This window comes from Oryza glaberrima, chromosome 9, assembly GCF_000147395.1.
Source record: "Oryza glaberrima chromosome 9, OglaRS2, whole genome shotgun sequence".
Taxonomy (NCBI): domain Eukaryota; kingdom Viridiplantae; phylum Streptophyta; class Magnoliopsida; order Poales; family Poaceae; genus Oryza; species Oryza glaberrima.
Window position 1 is genome coordinate 11,496,430 of NC_068334.1, and position 24,518 is coordinate 11,520,947.

At 37.0% G+C, this 24,518-nt stretch overlaps 2 protein-coding genes across 2 annotated transcripts; both read right to left on the minus strand.

Annotated features, from left to right (window-relative positions):
• Positions 1 to 690: 690 nt before the first annotated feature.
• Positions 691 to 6,491, minus strand: LOC127784268 (probable alpha,alpha-trehalose-phosphate synthase [UDP-forming] 10). Its single transcript, XM_052311463.1, has 4 exons — positions 6,225 to 6,491; positions 1,989 to 3,984; positions 1,605 to 1,878; positions 691 to 1,488 (listed from the first exon to the last, which is right to left on the minus strand). The coding sequence occupies exons 2-4, from the start codon at positions 3,971 to 3,973 to the stop codon at positions 1,156 to 1,158; spliced, it is 2,592 nt and encodes an 863-aa protein (XP_052167423.1). The 5' UTR covers positions 3,974 to 3,984; positions 6,225 to 6,491; the 3' UTR covers positions 691 to 1,155.
• Positions 6,492 to 19,351: 12,860 nt separating this feature from the next.
• On the minus strand, positions 19,352 to 24,048 carry LOC127784636 (potassium transporter 23). The gene is made up of 9 exons (XM_052311981.1): positions 23,570 to 24,048; positions 23,057 to 23,285; positions 22,690 to 22,938; positions 22,530 to 22,580; positions 22,132 to 22,392; positions 21,654 to 21,706; positions 21,416 to 21,530; positions 21,063 to 21,317; positions 19,352 to 20,739 (listed from the first exon to the last, which is right to left on the minus strand). The coding sequence occupies exons 1-9, from the start codon at positions 23,933 to 23,935 to the stop codon at positions 19,694 to 19,696; spliced, it is 2,625 nt and encodes an 874-aa protein (XP_052167941.1). The 5' UTR covers positions 23,936 to 24,048; the 3' UTR covers positions 19,352 to 19,693.
• Between the last annotated feature and the right edge of the window lie 470 nt (positions 24,049 to 24,518).

The window sequence follows — 24,518 nt, forward strand, 5'->3', positions numbered from 1 at the left end:
GATATGTTTGGAGTATTTTAATTTATGTCGTAATTAAACTGTTTGCAAACAAAATAAATTAATCGTTGGTAAACAAAATAAATGGTTGCTTACAACGAGGAAATTATATGCATTAATCGTTGGTAGCTGAAAGACAGACAGCTTGGATGGTGAATTTTTAAGTCATTCTAAAATGTTCAATTTCATCCTCCAAACTTAAAACTTGTATTGTCCTACCATAAAGGTCTTCTTGTTGGAAATAATCTCAAAGGATATGCACTTCCAAACAGTTTTCTGGAAAACTTAGTTAAAGAATCAAGGGAAGAGCCAAATATAAATATTTGAGTTGTAAAACCAAGGGAGTTCATACTAGTCTGAACAAAACAGACTTTTCTAGCGAAGTTAGGTTCCTCATAGTAAAACCTGTTTACATTTCAAGTCCTAAACTTCATTACTGATACTTATATTTATAGTTAATTATTTTTCTAGTGTTAGAGAATATATCCGTAGACGTCTATATTGTTTTACCCTGGAACGCTGTTTTACACAGCCCAGTTCCCTGAAACCCTCTGGACCCTGGTGGTTAGCCTGTGGCTGTCCGGATGATGCCTTGTGCCATGAAAAAATGGAGCACTGTGGCATCACTATTATGACCCCATCACTCCATCAGTACTAACATGCACTTTATACGGCTAATGTTTGGATCAAAGCTAACAATTCGGTGACCCTCACTTCGTCACCGATGCAAGAAAACATCCTTTTCCTCGCCAATGAATCATGGCAGAAGAAGAGCACCACATTTCCAAAGTACTTTTTCCAACAGACATACATATACATGATGCAAATCTAAAGTTCTAAACTAGACTCTTAAAAGAGAATGTTGGATTCAAGCCAAGAGCTGTACATTCATGTCTTTCCTTCCTCCTGCAAGGCTCTTGCAGGAGCCTCTCTTTTCTTTTTTTGTTTTTACCCCCAATCAGAATTGCCTGCAAGTTCATCAAAACTACTAGTTTTTGTTTCGTTGATGGCGATGCTTCATGGTGGCTGATTACCTGATTGCGAACCCTGGGCAGTTTTCATCGTTTTCGCGATGACGAGTAGTGGTCCTTGGTGATTTGACAATATCATGCTGACCGCGTTTTCGCTGCTAATAGATACAATGTAACAGATCATGGTTCAGCTGACAACCTCAAGTATATCCCTGAATGTTACTTGACTCTGGCTGATCACCTCCCTTCGGGGTGTAATGGCGGTTACACCCTTGAGTAATCTGATCACCTCACTGCACCCATCCACATAGTACTTCGCTTTGCTAGCCTTCTGGCCAACAGAGCAGGCAAAGACATCCGGAGCAGTAGGAAACACAGAACGTGAGACGGCTTCATTGATGCTCTCAAACATGTCCTCGTCCGATCGATCATTACCAATGCACATCAGAAAATCCGGTGCGTTTTCGTTGTTGATTAGCATCCGAATGACTGTGTCCACAGCAATCCCCTTGCTAACACCCTGTAAGAGTGAATGAATGAATGATGTATTTGTTCAGGTACTGCAAGTCTCAACAAGCATGTGCAAGATAAAATATGTCAAATGGTTGCGGGAAAAGAAATCTGAGCGATACAAACCTGGGGCTTAACTTCTACGATTTGATGACCACGTTTAACCACAACAGGTTCATTTGCCAGCACCCTCTCAAGATGACTCACTAGCTCCTTCGCCTGGCATGAACCGAAGTCATGATCTGCATCCTGATAATGCCAAACTAGCCCACTCTCCTTTGTCTCTATGGAAGACCCATCGGTTGTTTCCTTGTATACTTCCATGATAGGCTCGGCGATGTTCTTCCATTCACAATCTTGAGCTGAGGAGCTTGTTTCCCATTCACCTTCTTTGTTCCACCTGTAAGAACAAGCACAGTTTATCAGTCAACATGTGTTCAGGCTTCTGAATACTGGGAAAATTACATAATGGTGTATATATATGAAAAAAAATACTATGATCTTAAGCACCTGATAAAATAGCCATGTTCAGCTGCAATACCAAGCTTATCACATGAAGCAAACCACTCACTTAGGGTAGTACGATCTCTTCCGCTGACTATGAACACACAGTTCTTTGGATCATTGCATAAGCTTGTAAGGATAGAAATGACTTCTGCACTTGGAACTTTGTTGACTGATGACTGGGGGACAAGGGTGCCATCATAATCCATAAATATCAGCCTTCTATTAGTCTTCTTATAAGAAGAAGCAAAGTGTTCCAAAGATAGCCTTCTAAATCCAGGAGAAAGAGCAATGACTCTAAAATTCAAACCAAACCCAGTGGTCCAACACCTTCGGCTATAGTGATCCTTGCACGCTCTATCTAGATCTTGGGAAAAACTGCGCGCCCAGTAAGCAACGTCATGAGTTTTGACGTAGCGATAATGCTTATCATGACGCAATTTCCTCTCTGATTGAGTCAAATCCATTGCTTTATATAATGCATCAGCTACATCTTCAATACTCCAAGGATTTACCCTGAAAGCACCACTAAGTGATGGGGAGCAACCAACAAACTCGGACACAATTAGTGTGCTTGTGTGATGTGAGCTCTTATCAACACCTCTGAGCTTATCAATCTCCTCATTTCCCTGCCTGCAGACAGTATACTCATACGGTATCAAGTTCATCCCATCCCTCACAGCATTTACAATACAGCAATCAGATGCAGCATAGTATGCAATCTTCTCATAAGAAGGTATGGGGTAGTCGATAAGGATGACAGGCTTGTACTCAGCAGAACCATACTTAATGTTTATCCTTTCAGCTACAGAGACGGCTTCATTTATTGCTTCCTCCACATCTTTTCCAGTGCTTCTTGCAGGATTTATAATCTGCACAAGGACAACCTTCCCTCTTAGCTTTGGAGTTCTCTCCAAAAGAAATTCCAAGCCAAGCAATTTTAGACTGATCCCTTTGAAGATATCCATATCATCTACACCCAACATCACCATCTTACCCTTATATCTTTGCTCAATTTCTTGAACCTTGCTAATTGTGGCAGGCAGCCTCAACACAGACTCAAGACGACCAACATGTACACCCACAGCAAGGATCTTGAGGCTCACCGTACGGCCAAAGTACTCTATACCGATGTGACCACGTTTTGACTCGTAATTAAGGCCTAACAATCTGCTGCAACATGAAAGGAAGTGGCGGGCATAGTCAAATGTTTGAAAGCCAATGAGATCAGCATTCAGAAGAGACTTCAAAATTTCATCTCTTACTGGCAGTGTCCTATAGATTTCAGAGGAGGGAAATGGACTGTGAAGGAAGAAACCAATTTTGATGCGATGAAGCTTTTTTCTTAAAAAGGTTGGGAGAAGCATGAGGTGATAATCATGAACCCACACACAGTCATCATCTGAATTGATGGCCTCCATAACTTTGTCACCAAATATTTTGTTTGCCCGAACATAGGCTTGAAATAGAGAGCGGTCAAAGAGCTCGCCTTTGTCGAGGCAAATAGGAAGCATATAATGGAAAAGTGGCCATAATTGTTGTTTACAGAATCCATGATAGAACTGCTGCTGGAGGTCAGCTGGGAGGAAAGTAGGTATGCATTTGTATTCTCTGAAAAGTTTCTGTGAAAGTTGATCTTGCTCACCAGGATCAACTTCAGCGTTCAAGCTACCCACATAAACAACTTCGCTCTCCATTGGAAATCCATCTTTAAGTTGAACAAGAAGTTGATTGTCATCCATTGAGAAGGACCACTGTCCAGTAGCTTCATCTTTGGTACAGTTTAGTGGAAGAAAGTTGGAGACGATTATTTTCCTTACACAGCAAGATGCAGGACCAACTGAATCATCAGCATTACTTGTATCCCAATCAGGATTAGATGTGATGCTTGGGGAAGTCACAAAACGAGGAAGCGATCTAAATGGTTGCTGAAAGTCAAACACATCTTCACCACTCATATCTAGAAGATTTGTATATGACTTTGAAACCATGATTCCACAACCTTTTGCAACAAAGAAAACATCAAAGAATACATTTTAGTCCTTTGAAATAAATACATGTTCTAGCAGGGGCATTAAATTACAAAAATATTATGATGAAGCCATAGTTATTTTATCGAACGCAGAAACACTAGTAAGCTCATTTCTATGTAAATTATTTGGTTAACTAAAATATTAATTATATATCACAAAACTATGACACGTGATATAGACTATCAAAACAGAGACCAAAAAAGAATTCCTTTTAAAAACAAGCCTCAATATGGTGGATCCTAATTACAACAAAGCTGGAACCATTGAGTGTTACAAGGCAAACATAACCATAAAAGCTTCTTAAGATGTATTTTTAAGTCGAATTTTGGATTTTGAAGGATAAAAAATCTATGTAGTATCCTTTCAAAAAAAAATCTATGTAGTATGTTAGAGCCTAGAGCACACTGCCAGTTGTGCAGGTCAATTTATCTAAGTTGAAAAACTAACTTTATACATAACTGCTATCCATTCTCAATAGTTGCATGGAAGCTCACAAAACTGCCTAGTCAATTTTCAGGGAATTTATGTTTGAACACCAAAATAAAATTAGTTCCCACAAGAGAGCACATGGAACAAAATTCTCCACTGGATGTATAGGTGATAAAGAATAAAGAGACTGCTAATCACAATTTACTTATTGTGTCAAATGGCTTATTTGCTCCAGGGGAAAAGATGTGCCGACATGTAAACTGTTCTTTCACTGTAAATGGAAACATCTCTTTTTTTTTTTCATGACAATGAGCTCTCCAAAGATCCAAAATGAAGCACATCTAGTTCTTGTTTAGGACCACAAATATCCACTCCAAACATCATTTAAGAACATTGAACCACACTCTCCTACCAAAATAACACAAAAGTACGAATTCAAGGACCACCACCTTCCATTAGCATGACACAAACAACATGCAATCTAATCATTTCCCCTTCTAAGTTCTAGCCAATCATAAATATAGGCATATAACTATAGTATAATGTTACCTTTGATACCAAAATGTATCTACCAGTGTTACCTGGCATACAGAACTTGCAATTAAGTCAATGGAACCAGCTTATAGAAACTTCAATACCTACCCAGTGAATCTATCCTAAAACATATTAGCATAGACCAAAGACGAGCAACGTGACCAAAGGAAACTTAATCTATCCAAATTGCATCCATCCTACAGCGGAAATACTGTCCTGAATGCAACTGGCATTATCATTAACTTGATCAGTGTTTGTCCAAAAGTCCATTCTATTTGCATGCTCCATTACAGTCTCTCACAGGACAACAACTATGCCTGATATACTATTGACTGAGTTCAATAAAGCTTCCATTATCTAAAAAATAAAAAAAAATACTACCATTCGGTGTGGCTGTGAGCTGTATCCTGAGAGCACACCTAACTGGACCAAGGTCATACCACAAGAAGGTACTACTTGAATTATTGAATTCAATGTGCCATGAATTATATCCGGGAAATTAAATTGTCCCGGAGACAACATCACCTGCCTACTTCCCTAAAATTGCCCATAATTGTGAGACCACAAGCAAAAACTCAATCGTCACCATATCACACATCAGTCAGATGAGAAGAACTACTCTTATAACTTCATGCTCTTGATATGATATGAACTTTAAGGGCTACCCAGAGATGTTGTCCCAGAACTACCTATATCATCTCACCTTGAATAATTTCTTTTGGAATGAGTCTACCATCCAGATCATTTCTTGGGGTTAAATAACAAGGGTGATATAAATCACAAACAGTTCATACCACTACATGGCAATAGCATGACGGCTAAAAGATTTGTGCTACCTTTTTTCCCCCTCTTGCAGTTAAGATAACTGCCAATTGCTACACGTAAATGCAAATGATAAGCACTAAGTGCACTCAGGTAAAAAAAAAAAAAAGCAGTAGCAAAAAAGAAAAAAAAAAGAAGCCCCCTTTTCAGTGCACACCAACATTTCATCCCCCAACCCAACGCCTAAAACCACATCAATTCCCCTGCAGGCAAAACTAATGGCGTAAAAGAACAAAAAAAAAATCGGCGAAGAACATAAAATCGATCAAAACTAAAACCCCAAAGGACCAAGATCGTTCCTTTCCTCCACTAATCCCCATCTCGACACCCAAAAAAAAAACACCCTTTTTTTTCCAAACAAGGCGAAAACCAAGTCAAGAGCAGAAACGGAGGGGGATCAAGAAGGAGAGCGACCGATTCTCACCTCCACCGCGGCAGATAGATTCAGCGCATCCAGATGAGATGGCGGCGTTTCTTGGCTGCTTCTTCTGCTTCCTTCCTCGAGATTTTCTTTGCCTCCTTCTTCTGCTTCTGCTTCTGCTCCCACCCACCACCACCACTATCAGCAGCAACAGCAGCAGCAGCCAAACCTCGAATCGAGTAGAGGAAGTAGGAGAAGAAGAGACAGCAAGAACACAGACAAATGTGGTGGAGTTGAGAGAGAGAGAGAGAGAGGAGAAGAAATGTTTGTAAGACTCGTGGATTCGGAGGTTTTTTTTTTTCTTTTCCTTTTGATGGATTGCAACGGGGATGGAGAATGACGATTTTGCCCCTGTGGTATTGCTAATCCACGTGCCTGCCACTTCGGATAAGGTTGCTCACTTTTTTTCTAATTCTTTTTATTTTCTCTCCCGATAAGTATATGAATAATACTTAGTACTAATCGATTGATCAATGTATTTTCTGGGCCTTGTATGGATCTAAAAGGCTAGCCCATCAAAATCTTGCTATTTAGTAGTATTAAATCTAGATTACTGATAAAACCCATTTCATAATCTCTAAGCTAATTTACGAGACGAATCTAATGAGCTTAATTAATCTATGGTTTGCTACAATGATGCTTACAGTAATCATGCGCTAAATATGAATTAATATACTTAGTTAGATTCATCTTACGAATTAGCCCAGAGGTTATGTAATAGGTTTTATCAATAATCTACGTTTAATACTATTAAATAACAAGATTTCGGATGGCTAATTATTAGCCCTCTGGAACCCTGGTTTCATAGGTGCACAATTTATTTCGCGCGCCCGCACATACAGCTTATTTTTCTTAAGAAACCGAATACATACACCATTATAAATAGGTTTGAAAATTGTTAGGTTTTTTTTATGTATCTATAAGTAGTATCTAAATGTTCGTGTTTTGCTACGAATAAAAAATATATTATAATAAATAAAATATGTTTTTCAGGAAATGAGTTACTTAGCATTTGATTTGATTTTTAATACGGAAAATTTTAAGTGGTAATTTGTAAAAATATAACAGAAATAAATGGGATGACAGGATGACAGATTCACTGTGAACAACCATAGTATAGATGTGTTTCCATAAAAAAATAGTAGTATAGATGAGTGTGCATTTAGATACTACTTATAGATACATATGTTTTATAGACATACTTCCTCCGTTTAACAATATATGGCTTTCTAACATTACCCACATACATATAGATATTAATAAATCTAAACACATACATATGGCTATATTCATTAACATCTAAATAAATGTGAACAATGCTAGAAAATCTTATGAAACGGAGGAAGTATGTTTTACTGTGACACATATGTTTTATTGTGTTTTGAAAAAAGATGTGATGGTGTAATTACTCTCAAAATTTTACAAGTCGACATTAGAACTTAAAACTATAGGTGGTTATTTTGATATGATCAAAGCCCAACTTACGTTAGAAATGATCTCAGTTCTAAGTTAAAAATATCCTTTTTATATCTTTTTTTTTTGTTTGTAGTCTACGCGCGGACTTGACCTTGAATCCCGTCGTCGTTTCTGTGAATATTTTTATACTATAGCGTTGTATCCAATTTCGAAGTTTACGCGCGGATTTGGCAACGGAGCAGGTCACCGTTTATATGATAGGACGATTTGATCTAAAAAAATGTAGAATGATCGAGTTCATGATAGGTTCACCCCATCCTAACTGATGTAGACCATTAATCTATTAATCCTTTGATTATCTTGGGTGGTCAACTTGAGACATTTTGTCATTTAGAGTTAGCAGGTCTAAGCATAAAGTCTGGATATGATTGAGCTATCTGACCACTCCATCCGTATAAATTTTCGATAGTTTCTCTTTAAAAAATATATCTTTAACTAGAAGTTGGATTTTTTTTTTCGAATTCTACATAGACTTATTCTCTTTATTCCCTATGAGCTTTTATAAAATAAATATTTTTTCCGGTTATAAATATATGATACATAGAACATAATTTGGTCAAAATTTTAAAATCATCTGTATGTCATAAACTTATTAGATTTTATAAACTTAGGTTGTGTTTAGTTCCGCACTAAAATTAAAAGTTTGACTAAAATTAAAAGTTTGAAGAAAAAAGCTGGAAGTTTATGTGTGTAGTAAAGTTTTGATGTAATAGAAAAGTTGAAAATTTGAAGGAAAAATTATGAACTAAACTTGGCCTCGGCCTTATTCTAATATCGAATTGATGGTCAAACCTTTAAATGATTGACTAAATATTAATATTTATGACCAAAGCAAGGGTGACATTTCTCCATTTCTGTAAACATAGTTTTCTAAAAACTTAATTAGTCGTTTGGTTATATTTTCATTCACTTAATTCAACCTCCATCACAAATAAAATCTTTTGGATTTCGTGCATATATATGGGATAAGAAGAAACGACATAAAAAGGCGATAATTTTCAGGTGAAGGCTAATGTTGTCTACTGTGCTGGTCTTAGGTCTAAAGACATGGGATACGTGGCGATTTAGCTGTCATGTATCTCAAGAATAACTTATCTTATCCTTAGTTAGCAAAGATGGTTATCTACTTGGACACTACAACTGGGGCAATTAGATCGATTCAGCACGTAACAGCGACATGTATCTTTTCTAATCTTTCTTTTGCAGAATGTTCAGACCAATTAGGCCACTGCCCCCATCTCTGTAATTACTACTTCTGTGTGATTTGTACATACTAGATGACACATACATGCTTGTGTTTAACTATCTGATGATTAAGAATATGCTAACTGAATAAACCCTGAATCCATGGATCACACGGTTTGTGCCTTCTGAACCAGGAGACGTCATTTTCCATTGATTTTACAGTGAACTGAAACCACAAGGGGTCTCAAGAGCACAATTTCTTGTGTGCTTCTTACTATCCTTTAATTATTGAAATGCACAAGACAAGAAAGTTCTCCTTTCGTTTATTAATTGTGATGTAGTAGTTTTTATTAACATCGATGGATGAGAAGTTTAGTATATATATATACTATCCTAGCTTCTTACGCCATGACCGTTAGGGATGTAAGTGGGTAGTCCCACTACCTGCATAAAAACTCGCTTGCTAGTTCATTTCTCACATGGTAGTACAAAATTTAGAAGAAAAAATAGGCTAGAAGTGATATAAGCGGACTAAAAAAACCCGTTTGCCCGTTCCGCTTGCATCCGTAATGACCGTTTGAAAGATAATTTTTGTTCTCTTAAGCTGGACCTAAACTTTGAAAAAAAATATGCAGTGGAGTGGTATTACCTCCAGCTTGGAATTTCTATGAAATTTCTAGAGATTAATTGATGTGCTTCATTCATAACATATTGCAAAAAGGTGTCAATTCACATGAGAGTGATAACATATTGAATTTCTGTTTCTTTCTGAAAATAAGACGGATTAGATTTCTACAATAACTTCAGATTTTGATTTGTTATCTCCGAGTAAGTTCGGTTCTTTTCTTCAGTTTCAAATCACAACTTACCCGTTTTCCGTTACACACTTTTCAATGTTTTTTAAAAAACTTTTTAATAATAGTTTTTTTTCAAAAAAAAATAAACTTATTTTAAAATTTATAATAAATAATATTTAATTATTCATGTGCAAATAATTTATATTATTTTGCGTACCATAAAAAGCTAAGTCAAGTTCTAAGAAGGATGTACCTTTTTTTTAAGTAGCATTGTTCAATGAGGATTTTGCACGGCTAAAAACCGGAGCTAGTCGTTGACATCAAGAAACAGCAGCGCACATCAGAAAATCGTTAAAAAGAGCTGCAGGTTTCAGGCTAGCTTTCTCATGCGATGATTAATTAGAAATTAACATCTCCTCATTACATCGTAGCATAAATATCTCGGTGCATAACGGCGCGCGTTCAGTGAAAAAAAGTTAAAAAGTTCTTGACTTCCTGTGATGAAGCTACAATGACAGCTTGTGTTTTACCCTGCTTTTAATATAAGCAGCAAGCCATATATATCTCTTTATCCAAACGAGAATTGAAGAAAACAATGACAGCTTGCCATAGTTTAATCCATTTTGTGATCAACGCAACAGAGCAAAAAGGCATCATAGATACAGCCTATCTGCATATCTTCAGATTTTGATTTGTTATCTCCGATGTTGACATTCTCTCTTGGTTTTGAGTAGGCAATCTTTGGCTTGGTCGTCAGGTAATTTAATTATAAGTGTAGTAGTGTATTATAGACATTATCTTTTCGCTCATGTTTATACTTATCAACCAAATTTTAAATTTTTAACCTTATTTTTAAGATGATTTTGGGTTTTTTCATCGAAATTCTTTTTTCAGTCTTTACTTTCAGATCACTAAGAACACGTGTATAAAAGTTTTATTCACAAATTACTTTTCGTTTACAAATATGCCACCAAACGATGGTGTCCATACATATCTCCATGTAAAGAACTACTCCCTCCTGTGTTTTTTTGGCAGAAGATAGTATTAAATTTTCGACATACATATTTAACCATATTTAAATTTATATGAGTTTATGATTTATTTTATCATTAAAAAACTTTAAGCATGACTTATATTTATGCATATTTACACTATTTTTTTTTAATAAAATACATAATCGGACGTTACGTCAAAAGTTAACAACGCCGTGTACTTCGTAGTATAATTTAATTAGCTATCAACATATCTGTAAAACTAATTAACTTGTCATTATAAAAAACTAATTTAATTGTGAAAATATCAAATAACAGCTGCATATATCTGTCAAATAAAAATAATAATTTAATTGTTTGATAAAAGAGCTGGCCTATAAATATTTACTCCATCTCCTCCAAAATAAATTGATTCCTTACCTAAATCAATAAAGCTCTCTATTTCCTAAAAAACTTAATTGATTCATAATGAATAAGGCAAAGAAAGAAATCAAAATGCTCCCCAAATAATAGTATGTGAGGCAGAAGCTATTGAAGTGATGAATCTTCTCGATTATGAAGCTGAGGTTAGAAGAGTACCGAAAATTAAGGGTGTGTTTAGTTCGTGTGCCAAAATTTATTTGAAGTATACGGACAAACATTTGAAGTATTAAACATAGACTAATAACAAAACAAATTACAGATTCCGCCTGTAAACTGCGAGACGAATCTATTAAGCCTAATTAATCCGTCATTAGCAAATATTTACTGTAGCACCACATTGTCAAATCATGGCGTAATTAGGCTCCAAAGATTCGTCTCGCGATTTACATGCAAACTGTGCAATTAGTTTTTTTTCGTCCACATTTAATGCTACATGCATGTGTTCAAACATTTGATCTGACGAAAAAGTTGAAAGTTTGAATCAAAACATGGCCTAACTCGTTTTGTGATAAATCATAAAAACAATCTAGAAATCAAATAATTTTAATTTAAAATGGAAGGATAGTAGTACTACACAAAACCAAATTAATGCTGATGGCGAAAGCGTCATGAATGAATGGATAAACTCTGGTTGAGCAGTGGGGCCCACGCCACAGCGAGTGGAGCTCCACCAGCTCATCGTCCCCAATTTGTCACATGGACTAGTGCTAACACGTGGCCGATCGATGTGGTTGAGTGGGAGCCACGTGTCAGAGACTGTGGGCTGGCACTAGGATTTATGCGTCGGGTCCCACAAATTACAGCTGGAGCGCACTTTTGGCCGACAGTGGAACTTTCACCCTTTTCCAGTTTTGACACTCGCAAAAGTAACAGTGTTATCTCCTTCGTTCTTGTTTAATCATCACATAACTAAAATTTTTAGAGTTTCCAAGTCAGGGCATTCCTAACCCATGACACTAGACATAATTTTCATAAAATCCACATCATCAATAAACTATTCCTAACCCATGACACTAGACATAATTTTCATAAAATCCACATCATCAATAAACTAATACTAAACACTACTCTTCCAATACAAACACCACTATTCCATACTTCAATTTAATACTACTTATCTCATATGATGTCTTGGATGTTGTGTAGAAACCATGTCTTGTAAGACATGGTTTCCTCCTTTTTCCTCATTTATTCACTTGCCACATCATTTTTTATCCTAGGTGGCAGCTTATTTAATGCTATGGACACCATCCTAGTCATTGGGTTGGGAATGGCCTTAATCATCACATAAAAGCAAGGTTAATAATAAACTATAAGCACCTATAAACTTATATAAAGAAGAGGAAAAATTAAGGCTGTGTTCGGTTGATCGTGTTCCCAGCGGAAACAGTGCGCACGGAAAACGGAATAGTCCATTAGTGCGCGATTAATTAAGTATTAACTACTTTTCTTTTAAAAAAGATAAATATGATTTTTTTAAGCAACTTTCGTATAGAAACTTTTTTTAAAAAACGCACCATTTAACGGTTTGAAAAGCATGCGCGCGAAAAACGAGGGAGATGAGTTGGGAAACCTGGGATAAGAACTCAGTCTAAGGAGGATAGATTTTATGCGCAAAAGCTAACTCTAGACGTGTTTTAAAATAAATGCTTAAGTACATAAGTGAGAGAAAGAAATATGAGAAATATAAAGATAACCTCATAGCTAATCCATAACCTAATATGAGAAATATGAGTACATGTTAATTTAGAGCTAGCGGTTAGCTCTATTTTTAAACTTGCTCAAACCCTATCTAACTCCTTCGTTTGACATGTAGCGTTATTGTATCTACACATGTAAATTGAATCTGCATGCATATATGCAAGCCTTTGGAGTAGTTAATTGTTCGTTTCTCATGCATGCGGGGGAGTTAAAGTCTGCAATTTTTTTTTCATTACATACTTACATTAAACGAAATATAAAAAAGTTAAGTCTTATTTAATCTTGATGAAGAAACTTATAGAAAATTAAATAAGAACGGAGGGAGTATCTTCAAACGTGCATACCGCCATACCCTAAACAGTGTGATTAAATATTGGTACTGCCAAATCCAAGACCTAACGAATCCAATTAAATTGACTTTATACAACCACATTATGATCCTGTTTGAGATCTCTTAACTTTGTATAGCTAATACTAGAAGCTACTTGACTCTTAATACTCACAAGTTGCTTTTTGGAACATCCACCTTCCCAAATTATACATGTACAGTCATGAACACTCATAGGGATCAACCTCACATGCATAGGGAGAATTGCTTTTTATATGATTAATGCTTTATTTCTTTTGATAATGGAACTAGTTACATCTTCCGTTTTTTGTTGGTACTAGGTAGGTATGCAGCGTTGTAGCTAATAATTTTGTTTTTTGTTTAAACAAAAAAACAGATCTTCCTTTTTTATTACTCTCTTCATCTATTTTTGATATGCATATTTCTAAATCTAAAAAAATTACTTTTGATAGGCGTATTTTAATCCAACCACCTATCCTCTTAATTACTTTCTCGAATTTAATACGACTCTCCATTCTTCCACACAAGATTGGCTTAATGGGCATCGAGAAATGCAAATATTAATGAATCGCTTGTTTACGAGGAATAACTAGTAACATGTTTAAATATATGGATGATAAGTAGAATTACTTATCCTTATTCATTGTGCCAAGATAAAATATAACTATTAAAAATAGATGGAGGGAGTACATGAGACATGCATGCACACTAGAGGGTGCGCTCCCTATCACACGAAAGAGCGGAGACCGATGGCATTTCCCCGATCTTACTAAAATCTTATTAAAACTACATATTTGTGTATTATTTGATCACTAGATTTAAACTTGGATGATGAGAGTCATGCACCTATGAATCTATCACCACACCATCAGTAATTCTTATGGCAAATAATCACTAATTAGGTAGTCTGGTCATTTGCAGGTTTGTCATGTTATTTCTCAGTTCTCGATTAGTGGAAACTAATTTAACCTAGCAGGGTAGTTTGACGCTGAACTAATTATCATGTTATATACTAGCCTATTAAGTCGTGCATTTGCGCGACCATAATCTTCCTTTGTAGAACATTTTAAATGTTATTTATAGTAATCCTAGCTTACTATAAAGTTATAATCCACTAACTCCTAAAACTTAACATGCAATGATACCAAATCATCTCATCATCCACTAACAATCACTAAATTTAAATATCATGCAAATATACTATATTATCCATAATATTATAATTTATTAAATTTTAGAGCTTTTAAAATGCAAGCATGTTAAATCATCATCCCACATAATTCACATAATATTTCAATATACATCTTCATTATTTTTTATAATTTGCTATGTACCTATTTAGTTTATCATCACTTAGTTAATGTTATTTCTCTATTCTCTCATTAAGCCATATCACATTAATTGTTTTTAGTGCTCAAACGATTAATCTATGGTCTAAATTATTTCTCTTATTTTCTTCTCTTATTAATCCACCTCAATTATTTTTAGCCTTTAGATGATTAATCTACGATCCAAACTATCTCAATACTTTTCTTATTTCATAAACTCATATAACCTTACCTTTACATTTGAATCATCATTGTATACATATTATGTAAATTTAAATTATCATAAATCACATTAACTTATATAATCTTATGTTGTCTAGCTATCTTACATATTATTTTACTTATTATTATCATACTAAACTCTCGCAACAACGCGCGGGGTTTCACCTAGGTTGTTAAAATAGGTGTTCGTATAACATTCATTTTAAGTTGTAATGCAGCCTGTTCGTATGTCATATTGTAAGGGCATCTACAATGTGGATGAAAAGTGGGTAGTAAGACCCCTACCTACTTTACCATTGTGGAGATGGGTAGTAGAGCAGGTAATAACTATACCAAGCAATAGCACTACTACCTGGTAATAAGCATAAAAAACATTAAACTCTCTTCTTTCTCACTCTCACTCTCTCTCTCTCTTCTATCCAATCGTTGCTTTACATGTGGGTCATATCTTACTATCCATATATTGTAAGAGGTAGAAATAACTATAACCTAACCTAGTTCTGTGGGTCCCACCTTACTACCACTTGATAAACATACATTGATGATGCCCTAAACTATGTACTCCATCCGTCCACAAATAAAATTGGTCCTAGGTTATTTAGTAGAGTTTAAAATTGAGGTGGAATTACTCTGGTACCCCGGAGAGTTTACTTGTTTGGTAAAAGACCACACCTATCATTTAGAAATTTCTTATATCTGTAGATGGGCGGAGTAATAAGAAGTACTAGTATTTTTCAAATGATAGCCGTGAATAGAGATGTGTATGTAAAATTTAGTGGTGTCCAATTATTTTCCGTTGAGATAGTATAAGTTTCTTAATGTGGGATCTGGGAATTTCATGATTAGCGTTGGCATGTTTAATATGCCCTTTTCACAGGGATCAATCGACCATATGAAAAACAAATCTCATATTTATTTATGGACCTTTTAAAAACCAAATCTCATATACATCCATAAACCTATTTGGTTTATTTGTCGGTCAGCTAACTCAATCAACCGACATAGGCCCAGGCTCCCTGGCTATTATACTTGTTTTTTTTCATAAAAAATTGAGTAAATAACCAATCACAACATTCATGAAGTCACACATTCACGTGACTCTAACCCGCCTATTATACATTTTTTCATAAAAAGTTGAGTAAATAACCAATCACAACATTCCACCTGTTAATTTCTCAAGCTACTTACTCATCTTAATCAATCGTAATCTTCTATCATTTAATTTTATCTATCTTTTAATACCCGTGTCGAATTCTAAATTTCTTATATATTGGGAAGGTATAGTAGTACAATGGAACCATTTTGAGAAATCAAGATATATCAAATTAAGGGCTTATATGTAAAATAAATTTTATAGAAGGATCAAATTACAGAACTGCATTGACATATGTGCTCATACTCATACGGAACCATCGTTTCGAAACGACATATTTGCAAACGAAAAATAATTTGTGAATAAAACTTTTATATACGTGTTCTTGGCGATCTAAAAGCAAAGGCTGAAAAATAAACATCGACGAAAAAACTTAAAATCAGCTCCAAATTTAAGGTTGAAAATTTAAATTTTGGCAGATAAGCATAAGCATAAGCGAAAAGATGAGTCCTATAGTATTGCATATCTCTCTTCTCACCTATTTATCTATTTTGGATTTGGACTTTAGAAGCCTCCATAGCTATTCAGATTGACGTCATTTTCAACCTTATCCTTTTTTTCCCTTTTTTTTTTTGACAAAGTTGTCAAAAAAGTGGCTGTATTTAGTTTATTGTCAAACTTTAATAAATACATAATAAATCCTGCTAAAATTTTGGTAAGTTGATAAAATTTTAGCATTATCAAAATTTAGTAAGGCTTATTTTGGCTACAATCTGAACAGCCCCGAAGATTTGCCAACATCTTTATTTTGTAATCTATGTTTATCCAACGGCGTATGTCATTTCACTGTTAGCATCCTACGGTTAATACTATTTTAAAGACGTGGCACATCCTTTGGTGCATTGTGGGATTTAGTTTTCACGGGTTAAAATTTGCCCTCAACGAAATACACTGTTCACCACAGTGATTCCCAATAGGAAATTTTGGCGTTGGCGCCGCGTGACGGCGACTGCGTGCAGCTGCCCGACCACGCACGCCACGGCGTCGATTGCATCCAACCAGATAAGTCCAGGTCACCCTTGGTTATAAATAAAAACTGTACTGATTCTCACCTTCCAAAAAGAAATTGTTTATTTGCTTAAAGTCTCTATCACCCATTAAACACAAGATAAGTACATGTGATCTCATCGTAATTACTAATTAATTAATAACCTAGGTCAAGCAGTGTGGCCCACTCTCAATAACCTTTTTATGAATTTCAAACATGATCATTTCTACAACTCCTTGGCTATAAAAGTAAATAAATTATATTTATATACTCCCTCCGTTTCAGGTTATAAGACATTTTGACTTTGGTCAAAGTCAAACTGCCTTAAGTTTGATTAAGTTTGTAGGAAAAAATGGTAATATTTTTAACCCAAGACAAATTTATTATGAAAATATATTCAATTATTGATTTGATGAAAATAATTTAGTATTATAAAATATTACTATATTTTTCTATAAACTTAGTCAAACTTAAAACAGTTTAACCTTGACCAAAGTTAAAACGTCTTATAATCTGAAACGGAGGGAGTACGTCATTGTTCAAGTTATGGATAGAAAGCCGTTCTCTATATTCACAAGCGGATATACGGTGGGAGAACTTCCTAATTATTTATTCACATCCGTACAAATATACTGTAAAAATTTGTTGAATGTGAATTATTTCCCTTCATGTGATTAGTCATAGGTAGTCACATTTCTTAATCTGACCTTCTGAATATATCTCCTCGGAGAACCAAAGGTCCATGCCTCGTCAACTGATGCTAGGGGTCTAAAATCCTCAAAGGTCATTAACTCTTAACCACATGCACTCATGCTATAATGTGATACTAACTAAACAATCTTATCCCATGTTTAATTACTTCTTTTAGGCTCTTCTTTTATTCATTGCATCCACATTATGATAGTGCTCTTCAGAGGCAGATAGCACAGCATGTCGGTAAGGCCATTCCCAACCCATTGACTAGAATGGTGTCCATAGCATTAAATAAGGTGATACCTATGATGAAAAATAATGTGGCAAGTGAATAAATGAGGAAAGAGAAGGGAACCATGTCTTGCATGAGACATGGTTTCTACACAACATCCAAGACATCATGTGAGATAAAGAGCATTAAATTTAAGTATGGAATAGTAGTGTCTAGTACTAGTTTCTTGATGATGTGGACTTTATGAAAACCATGTCTAGTGTTTTGGCCTAAGGTGTTGCACTTTGAACCAAGGTTTACAGAACCAATGAAAAGCGGTTGGTTAAAACCAACTTGCCGCTCAGGAACACAAACCGTTCGATTTTTCGGTTAAGTAAAAAAAAATCAAACTAGATTTTAAAGTTTTATAACATTTGGTTGGATTTCATGAATTAGTCAACGGCTTTCAAGCAATTTTTGGAAAAGAAAATCAGAAAAAACTGCCTTGGTCTGGTTTTTGTGAGTTACTCCTATTTGGTTTTGTGAACCCTTTGCTATGAGTTTTGGAGCAGAGTTGACTTCATGGGCAAACTAAACAAAAGAGCAGATGTATTTGGAGGAGGCACATGAAGTGTTGTTTGAGGAGTAGTAGGCCACAAGAGAGACAGTACCACTGCCATGCCATCAATAATGGGCAATTCTTTTGATGCCGATAGTGTTGTTTAGTGCTTTCTAGGATAATCTTGGGATAATGTTTTGACAGAGAGAGGCAGTAGTAGTAGTAGGCTCTGCTCTCAGTGCTCAGTTTGATCAGGGTCTGAGTTGGAAGGGGCAGGGAAAATAGGAAATAATGCAGTGGGACATAGAGCTGCCAAACATTTGGTCATGGCCTTCAGATGTCTTGCTAGATATTTAGGGTTAGTCTATCCTTTTTATATATTCGCTGTCACCTACTCCATCCGTTCCAAAATATATGAATTTTTAGAATTCAAATTTTGTACTACAATGTAAAGCATTTCTAAACTGATTCTTATGGTTCTAATCGTTGTAATGATTCCTAAGCCAATCAGATTGTTACAAAGGGAATCTTAGTAATTCAAAATTTGATAACTCAAGTAACTATAAAAAAGAATTGTTTGACCTAACCTTAGTACTATTTGCTGAACAACCAATAAATTCTTATATTTTGGAACCAAAGTAGCATCATGTTGGAAACAAAGATGATAAATGTTCTGATGTCCTGTAAAATTAGGATGCTGCAACTCTGATTGCTGCAATATGTTCTGACATGTACTGTAGGTGACATAATATATTCACATGGATGAGTGGATCTGAGGGAATGTTGGGGATGGATGTCTCTCATCAAGGGAGAAAAAGCAGTTGTTACTATGCAGCTTTTGAGGGTTGATTGACAATACAGGTTCCTAATTGAGAGGTTTGACATAATGTCAGGTTTGCATGTTCAGTAGGCCCAAGCATCAGCATTATTCTTGTCTTGAACTCTAAACCAAAAGTAAACATATCTGAATGCTCCATCTAGTTTCCTACCTGAAATCAGATCAAAATTCATCTACATGTGCCACCTCCCAGATACAGAAGATGTTCTTTTTAGTAAAGATCACTAATTTATATTCAGAACTGAAGTTATAAAACTTATCAGGGTGGCAGAGATCAACTCAGATTGCATTGCTCTTGCTACAAATACAATCTCCATGAATACCACATAAACAACTTGGCACAAATTCACTGAAAAGTGAGCACATATAAGGCCAATTCTGCGGACTAAAATGCTGAGCAGTTGGCCAGCAGCAGTAGTGATTTTGCTCATCACTGCAGTACAGCCCCTAAAACTAGCAGCTGGTGTACGATTCCATCCAATACATGGTAAAAAAGAAAGAAAGAAAAAAAAAGGAACAATCTTGCAGCACTAACACATAATCTTGCAAAGCCCCAATCACACCATGTATGTCATCCCAACACGCATAATATTCGAGTGAGGGACCTTCAAGGTTGCGGTTCCAGCCCTGCAATTCCTCCTGAGGAACGCGTAGAAGTAATTGATGATGAACTTCTTCGTGAAGAACGATTCCTTCCTCGCCCTCACGTCACCGTGTGCCAAGAGGTATGTGAATCCAGAAGCTATGGCTTCTCTCAGTGACTCCAGCTCATACTCCAAGCTGGGGTCTTCTTCTGAGATGGAACTCGTGGGAAGCACAGGTGTATTGCCTTCAGTGATGAATGTTTGGGTGCCATCACCCAGCCTCTGATCAGAAAGCAGTGGAACATGTAGATCCCCAGCCTCAACAGGAGATGAAGGGATATCAGATACAACAGAAACATCGTCATGCTCTACTGCCATTGCGCTTGCTTCAAGTGCCATTTCCTGGGATTCCTTCCTCAAAAATTTCTCCAGGGTTTCAACCAAAAGCTGCTCAAAGAAGCCATGTTCCTCTTTCCTGACATCCTTGTAACCATACCGTGCAACACAACGGAACATATGGTAGTCCTTTTGGCCAATCCTTCGGAACAAGAACCTTTCTTCAAATGGGACATATGGGACAGGAACATACTTTATGCAAACGAAGACAATCGTAGAGTGCATTGCTGGGAGTGTGACCAAAAGATGGCCAAAGATCGACGGAATTCCCTGGACCAGCTCATTGTACACAAGACCAATCCCTGGAACTCTTACTGTGCCAAGCGTGGATCCCAGGTCAAGGATAAAGTCCAGGGAAATCTTCCCACGCATCTCGCTCTGGTACTTCAACACACTTCCGTAGTTCCATGTGTACATTATGCAGAGGAACAATGATGAGAAAGCCAGAGGTAACCATCCTCCTTCTTGTATCTTTGACAGAACGGCTGTTAAGTAAACAAACTCCACAGAACCAAAAATAACAGGGAAGCACATAACGAGGAACAAATTGGTTTGCCATATAAGAAGCATCACCAACGTAACCAGTGCAGTGCTAACCATCATAACTCCAACTTCAGCAATACCTGAAAATATTTTGAAAATCAGTATCAGCAATAATGAGACAGTTGCCGAGGAAAATAATAGATGCTAGCATTGCAACACACTACAAGTATTTGACATTGCAGAACGGAATGGAAGTTGTTCATCAGTGCATTGTAACCATTTCCAAAGGTTGGTCACAATTGCAACAGTAGTTTTTATAAATTGATTATGGATGTTATAATATAGCAAGTTTGAGGGTGGAAATTTTGGGAGGGATCATTTGCCAAGATGACTGCTTATGATAAACTGCATTCAATTAAAAAAATATATGTATTGAATAATCCCCTGAGACCAAATTACTGACCGTAAGCATTGGCAATGTCGTTGGTACTCCTGAAAGTGGCAACAATGATGATGCACATGACCATGAGAAACCAATTCATAACAGGAATGTAAATCTGGCCCATGACTTTCTTGGATGTATGAATTATTTTAATTCTAGGAAAGCAACCAAGAGCCATGGCCTGCTTTATGCAAGAGAAAGTTGCTGATATCATAGCTTGGCTGGCAATCATAGCAGCAAGTGTAGCAATCACAAATACTGGCCAGAAAAGAATTTCTGCATTGCAGACAGAAAACTTGAGTTACACAATGGAACAGGAAAAGACAATTGTTAAGAGTGATAATAACAATGACCAGCCCAGATGGAATTTTTACCTGGTACAGAATCATAAAATATTCTTTCTACAGCAAATGGATATTTCATCAAATATGCAGCTTGGCCCATGTAAGCGATAAGCAAACAAGGGAATACCACAGCTGTGAATGCTACCTAGAACAAGCAAAAGATAACAAAATTTATGTCTTGATTAAAAAAGATTGGCAAGTATCACACAAAACACACAAGAGTATCAGAAAAAAATGACTCAATTGTTGATCTTGTTAATGTGTTAACCTGTATTGATTTCACAGAGAAATGTCCCAGATCTGCAAACATTGCTTCAGCTCCTACAATTAAAAAAAAGGCAAATGAGTGCAATAAAATATTTCTGGAATGCAGCACAATCACTCAGTGTTAGTGTTCAATGATTCACTCAAGAAAAATGGTATTTCAGACTTTTGGAGTAATTACACATAACTGGCAGGATCGATTCAGAAATATTGAATGAGTGACAGGAAATATGGTTCAGGATGCATTCATCCAAAATCAAATCATAAACAGAGATAGCTGCACATTAATTCAGAAGGGATATTTTCATCCATCATGATACTCCTTTGTAGAGTCTTGGTACTACTAAGTATCTGAGTTGTAAACTACTGACTCTTGAGGACAACAATTAGTGTGGATGTAAAATTTGGCAGTTGTCACTTTTGTCATTAAACATGAAAAGACAACCTAAACTGATAATATTGCTGCTTGAGTAAGGATTTACCTGTGATGCACAAGACACAACCACCAAGAGCTGACCATGCCTTTATACCATTCGTCTGGAAAAATAAATAGATATACACTGGATTGAATGCTCTCACAACAGATATATCATATTTAGCCAAGTTGTAAATTCCAATGGTTCCCAAATTAATAAACCACAGTGCCAAAATAGGAGCAAACATGAAACCAACTTTCCCAGTTCCAAACCTCTGTACGCTGAACAATAGTATAAGAAACAGGATCGAAACGATTACAACAGCATCTGCGTAGAAAAAACACGTCTTGTAACCTCAGAAAGTATATAAAACATCAGTTAAATGCTTCCGTAATGAGTTAATGATGTATCATATAAGCAAATTTCAATCGGTGATATTTAGCAAGGCATACAGAACATCAAACCTGTCCCAAATCCAGGAACTCGACCTTGCAGACCACTGACAGCAGACATAACTGAACAAAAGTAAAAAAGAATGGTTGGATCAACAATTAAGAAAAATGTGGGTGGAGATAGCAGAATCTCTGTTACTACAGTCAGGAAACATTTTTGTTCGTGAAGCACCTGACATCGATGGAGTGAGAATGCCATCCCCGATTACCATAGAAGTTCCCATCAGAACCAAGAACAAAAGAATGTTTTTGAAGACTGGATTCTTTTCAAGGGATTCTTTGACAGATAGAGCTCGCTCAAGCTCAGGGGTAGGCAACTTAAGCCTAAAGCTAGAAATATCCTCATCCACACGTTGCTGATTCGGAAGCAGACTAACTTTTGCATACCTGCAGATCAGTGAGTACAGCGCGAAAGTGCCTCCTGAAAAATCATGTAACAACACAATCAGTAAGCCAACAAATTCAGAGAACATCAAACCGACAGGCAGTTCACATGATTGGCTCTACATATCTGATGTCAAAATGGCACAGAGCTATACCTTCTCCATTGTCATTAGCTTTCAGAACTATAAAGACATACTTTGCGAAAGGGATCAACGCGATGGTGTACATGACCAGAGAAAGCGCTCCAAGAATCTCGACCTCGGACTTTATGGGCACCTTGCTGAACACATCGCTGAAGACATAGAGAGGGCTCGTGCCCATGTCGCCGTAGACGACTCCGAGGGTCTGGAACGCCATCGCCACGGTGCTCAGTATTGATATCTCCTGTGGTTCAGGTTGCAGCAGCCAATCAAGAGGAGTGAGTCAATCACATCATCAGGTTCAGAGGTCCCATTGATCCTTGCAATACTACCATTCAGATATAGCAAAATGTTTCCCAGATTCCAAACGAAATCAAAACATTTACTAATCAAAATAAACATTCGGTGATCAATCCCATCAGGCGTGATCCTCCCTATCTAATCAAGAAATGGTCAATATAATCACTCTGCGAAAAGGTATTCACCAACAGTGAAATGATCCCCCCCAAGGTTCCTCCAGGGATTCACCTTGCTGCTGTGGCCGTGCGCGCCGCGGACGGACATGGCCTCGACGTCGAGGGAGTCGACCCGCCTCGGCTGCTTCCCGAAGCGCCGCCGGAACGCGCCGGAGGACGCACGCGAGAGCGGCCCGCCTCCGCCTCCGCCTCCGCTGGCGCCACCGGCGGAGGCGGCGGAGTCGACGGAGAGGCGGAGGGAGCGGTCGCCGTCGAGCGACCACGGCGCGGACTCGGACGAGCCGACCTCGCTGCCGTCCACCCACCTCGAGCCACCCGACCGCGTCGCCGTCAGGAGCCTCCGCAGCGGCGGCGGGGGAGGCGGGGGTGGCGGGGGCGGTGCAGGCTCCTCCTGGATCCCGCCGTCGTCGTCGTCCATCCCTCCCGCAGCTGCTCCGGCGACGGCGTCGGATCAGACAAGAGGAGGAGGAAGGGAGCGAGGCGTCGCGTCTCCGTGTATGTGTGTGTGTGTGTGGTGTGGGTGCGGAAATGTAATTTAAGTAGGCAATCAGATCAATCATGACGATTCCCGATGATCACTTTGTGTAGTTGTGATATTGGAGAAGGGGACAAGGATAGTACAGTGCGATGTGAGGACAAATATCGTGTTCATCGTCACTCTCTATCAATGCTCAATCAGGACATAACTGTACTACTACGAAATAATTTTGTTTTGATTCAAAGGAAATTCATACAAACTTTAGGGAGTCTATATAACTATTTAAATCAAAAGAATGAATTATATGGCATCTATGAAATTCCTATGAGGTGCCTTTTCCTATGTAAGTTTTGGAGAAACTTTTTTTAAGGTGTTTTGGAGGAAATTTAATATTGTGACGTAGAATCTCATGGAAAGCATTTTTGAGTCTTTTATCTCTCCTTAAATTCATGTGTTTTTATTGCGGCCTAATCAAATGGTTATTCCTATATTTTTTTCAATATTTTTGCAATCCTTTATTTTA